Source organism: Bombina bombina, chromosome 3 (genome assembly GCF_027579735.1).
Source record: "Bombina bombina isolate aBomBom1 chromosome 3, aBomBom1.pri, whole genome shotgun sequence".
In the NCBI taxonomy this organism is placed as follows: domain Eukaryota; kingdom Metazoa; phylum Chordata; class Amphibia; order Anura; family Bombinatoridae; genus Bombina; species Bombina bombina.
This window is the reverse complement of record NC_069501.1, coordinates 1,291,899,837-1,291,912,964: the sequence shown is the minus strand read 5'-3', so window position 1 is coordinate 1,291,912,964 and position 13,128 is coordinate 1,291,899,837. Positions and strand designations below refer to the sequence as shown.

Genomic DNA, 13,128 nt, shown 5'->3' with positions numbered 1-13,128 from the left:
GGCTCAGGAACCCTTTGCAGGTGTTATGGCTTAATTAGCTGATTAGAGTGGGACACTGAGCCTAGAATATTGCACCTTTTCACAATATTCTGATTTTCTGAGATTGTGGATTTGGGGTTTTCATGAGCTGTAAGCCATAATCATCACAATTATGACAAATCACGGCTTGAACTATCTTGCTTTGCATGTAATGAGTCTATCTCATATATTAGTTTCACCTTTTAAGTTGCATTAGTGAAATAAATTAAATAGATAGCAAAAGATGAGGCAGCAGTCGGTTCCTTGTGTGCATAAAAACCAATTCTTTATTCTTCTTGTATAAAACAATACTTCACATCACAGCAAACAGGTAAAAGGAATGCAGGTGGTTGACTAGTTTCGGCAATGCCGTAATCATAAACCTGCAATCACTTAAGAGGTGAACATATTTAAAGGGATTGCTTAACACAGTGATTGGTCAATGTTAATGGGAGGTTACAACCCCTCCCTTACATATTAACCTCTTACTAGTAAATTACTTGTTGCATCTAAATGCAGCATTTAGCATGAAAATATTCCAACTATGGCTATAGAACTTCAATTCAGTCGCTTGTTTAATACAAAATACAATTTATAAATTTATACAATGCAATGATCTAGTAATCTTGAAAACTGATCTGCAGGTTAGAGCTCTATGCAATGAGCAGAGAAAACCTTTACTAATAGATTATAGAACCTTTTATTAAGAGCTAAGGTGTAATCATGTTAGAAATAGCAATGGTTAATTATTCAACACTCAATAGGCTGTTAATGAATATATTTCCAACAATATACAAAAGTATATATATATATGGTTACTAAATTCGTAAGGGCCATCTTAAATTTTAAATTTTTGAATTGAAATAAATTAACTTTTGCACAATATTCTAATTTTTCGAGTTTCACCTGTACATACACATACACACATACTTACACACACATACATACTTACACACACATACATACACACACACACACATACTTACACACATACTTACACACATACAAATACATACATACACACACAAATACATACATACACACATATACACACACATACACATACATACATACACACACACACACACACACACATACAAATACATACATACACACACAAATACATACATACACACATATACACACACATACACATACATACATACACACACACACACACACACACACACATACAAATACATACATACACACACAAATACATACATACACACACACACACACACACATACACACACACATACAAATACATACATACACACACAAATACATACATACACATACACACACACACACATATACATACATACACATACATACACACACATATATACATACACACACATACATACATACACACAGACACACGCACACACAAAAATACATACACACACAGACACACACACACATATACATACGCACACATACATACATACACACACATACATACACATACACACACAAAAATACATACACACACAGACACACACACACACATATACATACACATACACACACATACATATATACATACACACACACATACATACATATACATACATACACACAGACACACACACATAGACATACACACATATATACATACATACATACATACATGCATACACATACACACACAGACACAAACACACACACATACGGAAAGCAGAAACCACACAAAAAATGCAGATTCTGTACCAAGAGGGGGGCTGAGAAGGGACACTATATATTACTGTCCTGATTGCACTGAACAGCCTGGACTCTGCATTGGGGACTGCTTCAAGCAGTACCATACAATGGTCCATTTTTAAAAAACAAATACATTTGCTGTTATTTTTTTTTGGTTATGTTTACTGTTAGATGTTTTTTTTGGTTGGTTTTTTACTTTTACTGTGCCAGATTTTTACATTTCACTACTATTTTTTTCTGAAATTAGGGCTGTTTTTTTTTTTTTTACCAAAACCCCTGTCAAAACTATGCATGGGGGACGTAGGTGTTCTCAGGGTGCCTTGCAGAAAACAACCTGGAGTGTATTTTTGCAATAACTTACAACAGTCTCTCCTAAATCATAGTAAAAAAGTAATGTGTGTATAAAAATGAAATTTGAAAAATTACCACCATACACTTTCTCCAATTTTTTTGGCTAAAACGGTTGCTTCAAAGGCATCAAAGTACACCATATACAATTCCTTGGGGTGTCAACATTTCACAAATATACACTTTCATGGCAATAAATAAAACTGGGGTATGCGATAGGCTACAAACTAAAGATAGGCCTATCAGAAGAAATACTCACACTTTTAATAACTAAAATCACAAGTCATAAAATTGTAGCATTACCTTCCCAAAATCCTGGCAAACCTATGCATGGGGGACATGGGTGTACTCAGGAGGTCTTGCAGAAAACAACCTGGAATGTTTTTTTGCAATAACTTACAACAGTCTCTTCTAAATCATAGTCAAAAAGCAATGTGTGTGTAAAAATGAAAACTAAAAACTTACCACCATACACTTTTTGGCTAAAACGGTGGCATCAAAGCACTCCATATACAATACCTTGGGGTGTCAACTTTTCAAATATATGCACATTCATGGAAAACAAATAAATTGGGGTATGTAAAAAGTATAGGCAAAGAAAATATGTTAAATGTGAAAAACAAATCACAAATGCATATCAGACATTTGGCATTGCACCCCCCAAACAAGCCAAGAAACCTATGCATAGGTGGCATCATTGTACTCAGGAGATGTTGGTGAACACATATTGGGGTCTTCTTTCACAGTAACACATAACAGGAGCTGAGAATCCATGTCTAAAGTACAATGTGTGTGAAAAATAACACAAAAAATGACTACCCAAAAATTTGACAAAGACTGGTGGTTGAATTAGTGCATGGAAAGTGTTAAAATACCAGCATTTTAAATACCCTAGGGTATCTACTTTTCAAAAATATATGGTTTGATGGGGTAAATTACATCGGCCGGCTTCAGAAGTGTCTCAAATAGGACATGGGTGCATGATGACAGATGTGAAAATTTCAAGTTAGAAAACTGGAATGCGCCCCCTAAAACTAAGGCCTTTTAGCCCCCAGAGAACCCGACACACCTACATACATGGGTGGTATCACTGTACTCAGGAGATGCTGCTGAAGACATATTGGGGTGTTATTTGGCAGTAACCCTTAACGTTCTCAGTAAATATATTCTTAAATTGCTATTTTGTAAAAAAAAAATCACCACTTTTTTTTTCCCTTCAAACTTTGGCCTAGATTGGTGGTAAAATGGTTGCATGAAAAGAGTCAAAATACCCCCATGTTTAATACCTTAGGTTGTCTTCTTTTAAATAATATATATACATGTGAAGGGATATTCAGGTATTCCTGACAGATATCAGGGTTCCAATGTAACTAGCGCTAATTTTGAAAAAAATGGTTTGGAAATAGCAAAGTGCTACTTGTACTTATTGCCCTATAACTAAAAAACAAAGAACATGTAAACATTGGGTATTTCTAAACTCAGGACAAAATTTAGAAACTATTTAGCATGGGTGTTTTTTTGGTAGTTTTTGAGGGTCAAAGTTAGAAAAAGTGTGTTTTTTTCCATTATTTACTTATATTTTATAAATAAAACAACTTATAGTAAATTACAAGATTTTATGAAAATAATGGTATCTTAAGAAAGTCCATTTAATGGCGAGAAAAACGGTATATAATATGTGTGGGTACAGTAATGAGTATATAAACAGTATATAATATGTGTGGGTACAGTAAATGAGTAAGAGGAAAATTACAGCTAAACACAAACACAGCAGAAATGCAAAAATGGCCTTGGTCCCAGACAGTCAACAAATTGAAAAGTGGTCTGGTCACTAAGGGGTTAAATAGCATTTTCTTAGGCTGGTTCAGGAAGCAATAAATCCCAGAATTGTGCAGTCTAAGGAGTAGCTAAAGGGACATTTGAGATGGTAATATAAAATGATAAATCAAATATATATATATATATATATATATATATATATATATATATATATATATATACATACACATACATAAATTGCAAAATACTTGTAGTATTTATTTTGTCCCCTTTTCCTGTAATTCCATTCTGAAATTGCGAGCTTTTCAGTTCCTGTTAGAAATGGAAGTGCGGAAAACTGTTATATTCCTCACAGCCATTGGCTGCACACTCTAGTGACCTATTTATAACTGTCCTCAAGTAACCTAAGTTACAACATGGCAGCTCCCATTGTTTTATAAACAGGTGCTGTCACCCTCTCTACTAGAGCAATAGTGTTACTCACCCTCTCTCCTGGTGTAGTACTTTCACCCTCTCTACTAGATCAGTAGTGTCCTTTACCCTCATTCCTTGTGTAGTACTGTCACCCTCCCTATCTGTTGACACCCACAATATCTGCTCTACCTGTCAGTAACCTTATGTTCCTTGTTCTAATCTACTGCAGTAATTAATCTGACTTTCTTCCCTTGACAGTTCCTGGAGCAGTATTTCCACCAGGCTGATCTCAATGAGTTTATGCAGCTTTTTGGAGGAAGCTTCTTGCATCGGACACAAGTTGATGAAGTAATTGGACAACAAGGTGGAGGCCGGGCTGGATTGGAAGCCAGTTTAGATGTGGAGTATATCATGAGCACTGGTGCAAACATCTCTACTTGGGTGTTTAGTAATCCAGGTGAGAGACAGATAGTAAGTAAATGGGTGTCACTAGGTCAAGCACTAGATTTTTGTTATTTGCAGACTTCTTATCTGTATAAAAAAGAAACAGAATTTTCAGGCAGAGTGTTCCGTGTAATAGATATGATTATATCATTAATGGGGTAGATTCTGATCTTGCAAACGTCCCACTACAGACCATCTCAGACAGTAAAGGAAGAGCAACATTTACACTTTGCTTTATTTTTTTTAGTAAAAACTTCTCAAGAGTCAGTAGAAATGAAAACTCACGCATTTCTGCAAGTATGCCAAGAATACGCTACACTATACCTTTAAACTCTCTATCCCCATTTGGTGTTGCTAATTTATCTTTATGATGGTGAGTGCAATATCTCCACCTCAATCATGATAGATTCCAGAGCTGTTGGTAACTTTATGGACGTTGCATTTTCAGAAGAAAATAAAAATTCAGCTTGTACGTACATCATCACCCATTGCAATGGAAACAGTGGATGGATCATTGCTTCATTCTGGTTTAGTTATTCATGAAACTAAACCACTTGAGATGCTTCTTTGTCCGGCATATCATGAGGCTATAACATTTCATCTAATTTTTTTCACTCAGTTCTCAGAGATTTTAGGAATCTATTGATTATCAAAACATAATCCCCAGACTGATTGGAAAACCAAGAAACTATCTTTTCCATCTTTTTCCAGTACTATTTTCTGAATTGTCCACATTCTACGATATTACATACAACTGTAGCCGTTAATAGCCAAGAACTCTACAGATCTTAGTACTGAGAAGGAAGCTTACAAAAAGTTTGCAGCTGTCTCTGACAAGAAGAATGCAAATAAGCTTCCACTCATTGATCACTTAACTATCCAATAAAAATGTTTTCTGGAGCTGCAATATCTTTTGGACGGATGTATGCTCTTTTAGAACCAGAAATAAAAGTTGTTAAGGTCTATCTGCACGAAAACCTAGCAAAGGTGTTTATTCGACCAAACACTTCCCCAGCTTAAGCACCTATATTTTTTTAAAGAACAAAGATGTTGGTCTCAGACCCTATAAAGACTACAGAGAATTGAATAATGTAACTGTTAAAAACCAATAACCTCGGGGGCAGACCTAGCCTGTAAAGGGAACAGTCGCAGCACTGCAGAGCTGCGCATCTAAAATTGCCTTTTAATCACAGTTAAAAGTCTGCAAACCTGCCTTTTTCAGACTGATATTGCCTCTACGCTATAAATACAATCCTGCTGACATCTTGGGGCATGCAAAACTCTATCTGCTTGTGTTTACTGCCCGGTGCGTAGAGAAGCTCAGAGGGAACGGAGGACCTGGTTTGGCCTCGGTGCCGACTCCAGCACACACAAGGAGGCGAATTTAGAGCCCTGAAACCATCCTCTTATCTGCAGGTGATTCCATGCAAACAAAATCTCTGCCACGCCGACAACTTCTATACAGCTTAAAAAGACATCACTCCAGGCCTAGCGCCTGCTCTAACAAAATCGCATGGGATCCGGGCCCAGCACACGCCAGGAGAGGGAACTCACCGGTGAAACTCTTCACACAGCTTCATAATCACGGTAAGATGTGATCTCTCCTCACAACTTCTATAAAATAACCGGCACATAAACACACTGGCTCCCTCGCCTTCTATTACCCTAAGCAGAGTTTAGAGGCCAATGTCTCCCAGCTACATCCAGGCGAACTACGCCCCTACACTTAGCCTCAGTAATTCCCTAACCGGAGCCTGTGAGCAAAATTTTCGACCCACATGGCCGACCAAACCATACTAGGCCTCACACCGTCGACTAACTGCACAGGCCTCATATCGGTAAAACCTCCCACCAATAACCAACTAACCCGCTATTGTAGCGGAATATTTGTCATTTATTTAGAGACAACCAGCCTATAGCCTCTCATACAACAGGCCTAACATTTTTGCTGCATAACCTACCTGATCAGATAGTTAATCCCTGATTCAGAAAGGCTAACTTCAGTGAATACACGTTAACCTGCTATCAGAAACAATAGGGCTATTTGTCACTCAAGCTACACAACACCAATTACAAGTGCAATTAACTTGAGAACTTCTCTGTCAATATGATATAATTGTCACATAAAAACAAAGGCTGATTTCCATGGTTCACAACCAAAACACTGAGTATCAAGTACATAATAGAAAAAGACATTTATTTATCCTCAAAAATGTCAATATCTATTATTCACAGTTCTAGGATCCAGCCCACCTAATCGGGCTCATCTCTAATACAATGGTTCAAGCTCTTAAGAAAAAAATGAAAGGTAGCCACACTCCTAGAAGGACAATGAGGGACCATTTCCAACACACTCAACCCTCTATAGGAGGTAGATCTGAAGACGAACTTTCAGACTGCTCTCCAGAAACAGACCAAGAACACCTACAACTTGGCTCTGATATCTCTTCTAACATCATGGAACTGACAGGTGCAAATAATAACCTTGTAGATACTATTTAAGCAGTCTTAGCCACCCATCATGACTCTCTCTGCAAACGTTTCGATAAATCTTGTTCCAATCTAAAAAGGGACATTGCCTCCATAGGAGAACACACAGACATACTAGAGCATAAACAAGAAGATCTCACAGTGGATCACTCCAACCTGCTCTTTTACTCCAAATCCTTGTCTGATCAGATTTCATCACTGGAAACAAAACTCACCGACCTGGAGGACCGCTCCAGACGCAACATTAGATTAAGAGGCGTCCCAGAAACAGTTTTACAGAAAGATCTACAAACTTATCTCCTGGACCTCTTCACCTCTGCACTGGGCCCCTTAAAAGAGTCCCTTTATAGACAGAGTCCATTGGGCAAGTAGACCAAGATCTCTTTCAGAAGATAAACCAAGAGACATTGTAGCCAGACTCCATTTCTTCATATTTTGAGAAAGGCTCTTGAGAGCTATTAAATTGGGAGCTCTCCGCTCCAACAAATTTGATTCCATGCAAGTCTTCTCAGATCTTTCCCCTTACACACTTAAACTTTGGAAAGCCTATCAAGAATGCACCAGAATCCTAAGGAATAAAGGAATTAAGTATCGCTGTGGTTCCCAGTCAGGCTGTTTATTTCAAAGAATGATCTCCAGTTTATTGCCTCAGCACCTGACCGAGCTAGAGATCTACTCACCAAATGGGATCTACTTCCCACAAAGACGGCTTCCACCTCTTCCAACAAAGACTCACCCACATCTCTTCGGGCTGAAGTCCCATCATGACAACAACTGGCCCCAACTGAGACCCCATCAGTTGGATCAAAAAACATCCTTACCCTCAGCACAAGAAGTTGAATGACCTACCTCTGGTGGGTTCACTGTCCAGTTTTCCCATGCAACCATGACCACTAACTACAGTTCCAGTCATCAGAAGTCTTGATTGGACTCTACACACCTTATCTACGAAGCATAAGTATCATTATTTATAATTCTTTTTTTTTCCTTTGAACATTAGCAGGACTTTAACTTACAAACCAAATAATCTGAAGTCCACCCTGAACATACCTGGCAATCCTTTTATCCTTACCCTGCATACCCCACCCACCCTTGACTCCCCCTCCCCACCCCTCCCCTTTTTTACTCACCCCCCCTCACCAGGTATCAGTTCTAGCCAGCAGGGGTGGAATCTGTTAGTTTAAATTGTTGAATCTTAAGTTCACTTTTGATCTCCAAAAGGAATCAATTAATTATCTTGACGTGACCCTTATGGCAGGAAGGGATGGCACTGTTACCACGGATGTATTCAGAAAGCTGATAGTGGGTAACACTGCTAAATCTTGCCATCATAACTTTGTGCCCTATGCAGTTGCCAAAGGGCAATATGTTTGTTTAAAAAGGAATTGCAGTAACAAAAATATGTATCACAAGAGAACAGATGAACTTAGCCTACGTCTTAAACAAAGAGGCTACCCAAATAGAGTTATTAATCGAGCCCGCATTAAGGTAGATGAAATTGAGCATGATCATCTCTTACAGGATGCCACTGAGGGTAACTCTAAAAAGAATTATTTCAAAGGTGTGACTTTTGTTACAGGTCATAGTGCCCAATATAGGCAGGTGTGTGGAATAGTAAAGAAACATTTCAAACTCCTTATCGCTGATGATAAATTAGTTGATTGTGTAGACAAGGGCATTAGATGCTGTGGTAAGACCATTGGCAATATAGTTTCTCCATCAGATTTGTCCCCCCCCTTCAGGAAAATAAGAGCTTGTGGTTAACCCATTTGGGTATGTTTAAATGTGGAAGGAATAAATGCAGACCTTGTGATTATGCCATTTTTTTCAAAGTCATTTAAATCAAAAGTAACACAAGAATCTTTTGACATTAGACATTGTCTCAATTGTAATTCCACCTTTGTTACTTATGTTATTACCTGCATTCTGTGTAATCGGCAATATGTTGGACAAACGACACGTGATGTGGGGTCCAGGATTAGAGAGCATTTTTCCACTATTTCAATTGGGAAATCCATGACCCCACTTGTCCAACACTTTGCCCTTTGCCATAAATAGCGCTTAGACTCCTTCAGATGGCAGGCCATAGACAAAACTGTACTCCCTAAAAGGGGGGGGGGGGGGTGACAAGAATAAGATACTGAGTAAAAACAAAATGTATTGGATTTTTAGACTTAACACCCGTGTCCCACTAGGGTTCAATTCAGAATATGATTAGATTAACCATTGGCAGAATTAAAAACTATTTTTTTTTTAAATATATACAGTTTAGGTCTGTGTTTGTGGTTTGATACATAGAGGTAGCATTACTCTAGATACCCAGGGTGTTATAATTTTATTTTGCTCTATATTCATTATATCATATAGGTGCATTTTCATGCTAGAAGGTATTTAATGCTATCATTATCTGCTAAATGCTATTTTTTGTATTCTCCCTAGCACAATGGTTAGCACCATTGCTTGTGGTGCTGGAGATCTGGGTTTGATACCTGTTAGTATGTATCCCCTATGTGTATATACTTATATATTTTTTCAATGACAACTATATTTAATAACTAAAGCCACCCTCTGTATGTATGAATTTTATATACATTAGGGCTCTTTGTAGCCCCCTTTTGTAATTAGTTATTTCACAGCAATTGAGTTGAGTATATATCTCCCTGTGGAAACATTATAATATAATAAGCTAAGATCACTATATGCTATTTTTTCTAAGGTTAGTTACTTATAAGATTAATTAATTTATGTACTTAAGTAGGTACTGTTTAGGTTATAGATATTAGTGAAGTGTAAACATCAGATAAGTACAAGCAGTAATATTTTATATGTGCAATATCCATTATTTGGTTGCGAGGGATTTTCCTTCGGTCTTAATTAGAAATCATCACTCAGCTGTGTAACCTTTGTTTTTAACCAATGGCTGTTTAGGTAAGGATATAAGTAGTGTGGTTTTCACTCTTTAGATTAGCTATGATTACGACTTTTTAGCTGAAACGCGTAAATCTACACAGCTGTTTGTTCTGACCTACTGTTTTTATCAATGCTGTGGATTATGGATTTTTAATATTTCTTCACTTGGAAACAATAAATGCTACGTTTTATTTAAATTGGATATAGCTCTGCTCTTTTGTTCTTTCGACAATCTACAAATACCTGATGATAATAATAATGTCAGGGTGCCAGGAATCAGACTGAGACGAGAAGTGCAAAAATAATCACACCTTTTTTTTTAATAACAAAAAAATAATAAAAAGTCCACAAGTCAAATAACAAGCCAGGAGTCAAAACCAGAGCTGGGAGTCAGACGCCAAAGTGAATAGTCACACAAGCTGGAATCAGGAACAAGGAAACAGCAGAGTCAGGAACAAGCCAGGGATCAGGAACCAGGAAGGACGTCAGACAGCCAGGTAATACACAGGAGCTCTCACAAACATGTCTGAGACAACGCAAAGGCAAAGCATACTGAACAGAGGCCCTTTAAATAATAAGTGATGACATCACAATTCTGAGACTGCATCCTGTCTCACACGGATGATGCACACCAGTCTGGCCATAAAAGGAAGTGCAGGAAATGAGCAGCATTTCCCACAATGCACCATAGTCAGCAAGACAGGTGAGTAAAATGGCTGCCAGCAGCACATGGCAAACAAAACAGGGAAAAAACCCTGACAAATAATTAAATATTTCTACATATATGATGTTTTTTTAAACAAATATATATTTATACCTACTGTACATATATATATATATATATATATATATATATCATAAATATTATTTTACATGTTTTAATCTACTTAATGGGAAAAGGCTCCACTGCACTTATATATACAGTCGTATGCAAAAGTTTAGGCACCCCTGACAATTTCCATGATTTTCATTTACAAATAATTGGGTGTTTGGATCAGCAATTTCATCTATCAAATAACTGAAGGACACAGTAATATTTCAGTAGTAAAATGAGGTTGATTGGATTAACAGAAAATGTGCAATATGCATCAAAACGAAATTAGACAGGTGCATAGATTTGGGCACCCCAACAGAAATATCACAATAATATTTAGTAGAGCCTCCTTTAGCAGAAATAACAGCCTCTAGGTGCTTCCTATAGCCTGTAATGAGTGTCTGGATTCTGGATGAAGGTATTTTGGACCATTCCTCCTTGTAAAACATATTCAGTTCAGTTAGGTTTGATGGTTGCTGAGCATGGACAGCCCGCTTCAAATCACCCAACAGATTTTCAATGATATTCAGATCTGGGGACTGGGACTGCCATTCCAGGACATTGTACTTGTTCCGCTGCATAAATGCCAGAGTAGATTTTGAGCAGTGTTTTCAGTCGTTGAAATATCCAGCTCCGACGTAACTTCAACTTTGTGACTGATTCCTCAACATTATTCTCAAGTATCTGTTGAGTGGAATCCATGCGACCCTCAACTTTAACAAGATTCCCAGTACCGGCACTGGCCACACAGCCCCACAGCATGATGGAACATCCACCAAATTTTACCGTGGCTAGCAAGTGTTTGTCTTGGAACGCTGTGTTCTTTTGCCGCCATGCATAACGCCCCTTGTTATGACCAAATAACTCAATCTTTGTTTCATCAGTCCACAGCAACTTCTTCCAAAATGAAGCTGGCTTGTCCAAATGTGCGTTTGCATACCTCAAGCAACTCTGTGGCGTGTGTGCAGAAAAGGCTTCTTCCACATAACTCTACCATCACTATCCAATACGCTGAATTGTTGAATGATAAATAGTGACAGCATCTGCAGCAAGATGATGTTGTAGGTCTTTGGAGGTGGTCTGTGGGCTGGTTTTGACCGTTCTCACCATCCTTTGCCTCTCCGATATTTTACTTCTGGCCTTAACAAGAACTGTGCCTGTGGTCTTCCATTTCCTCACTATTTTTCTCACAGTGGACACTGACAGCTTAAATCTCTGTGATAGCTCTTTGTAGCCTTCCCCTAAACCATAATGTTGAACAATCTTTGTTTTCAGGTCATTTAAGAGTTGTTTTGAGGCCCCCATGTTGCCACTCTTCAGAGGAAAGTCAAAGAGAACAACAACTTGCAATTGGCCACCTTAAATACCCTTTCTCATGATTGGATGCACCTTTCTATGAAGTTCAAGGCTTAATGGGCTCACTAAACCAATTGTATGTTCCAATTAATCAGTGTTAGGTAGTTACAGGTATTCATATCAACAAAATGACAAGAGTGCCCAAATTTATGCACCTGTCTAATTTCGTTTTGATGCATATTGCATATTTTCTGTTAATCCATTAAACCTCATTTCACTACTGAAATATTACTGTGTCCTTCAGTTATTTGATAGATCAAAATGAAATTGCTGATCCAAACACCCAATTATTTATAAATGAAAATCATGTAAATTGTCAGGGGTGCCTAAACTTTTGCATACGACTTTATATATACTGTATATATATACTGTATGTCTATATGTGTGTACATATATATTAATGTTTTTATATGTGTATATAGGTCTGTAAATACATATATACACATAAATACATATGTACACACACACATATATATATATATATATATATACATACATATATAAATTCAAATACATCTTTAGCAATGTATATGTATGTGTGACGGATCTCCCTTTTAACGCTCTTGGGTATATCCGCCAGACACTGATTCCTTCAAATTGGGACCACCAAACCTTAAATAAATAATTACCCCAAGAATCAGGAAAGATGGATTTTGGGATCAAAGCAAAAAGGAATAGTTTATTACAAGCAAAGACACAGTTTTATACTGTTCCAGGGACAATCCCCCTTTTGGAATTTGAATAGAACAATAGAAGAGTCTTAACGCATGTTTTCCTGAACAAAAATAAGGTGGAAAACTATTTTTTCTCAGTAACTGGTCTGAGTAAATAAAAGTGTCTAAAAATAG

At 37.4% G+C, this 13,128-nt stretch overlaps 1 protein-coding gene across 1 annotated transcript in view; it reads left to right on the top strand.

Annotated features, from left to right (window-relative positions):
* The window catches only part of TPP1 (tripeptidyl peptidase 1), a 328,779-nt gene that overhangs the window by 114,515 nt on the left and 201,136 nt on the right, over positions 1-13,128 (top strand). The window contains exon 5 of the mRNA XM_053708854.1: positions 4,525-4,723. Within this exon, the coding sequence (XP_053564829.1) occupies positions 4,525-4,723 (199 nt within the window). The remainder of the gene's footprint in view (positions 1-4,524; positions 4,724-13,128) is intronic.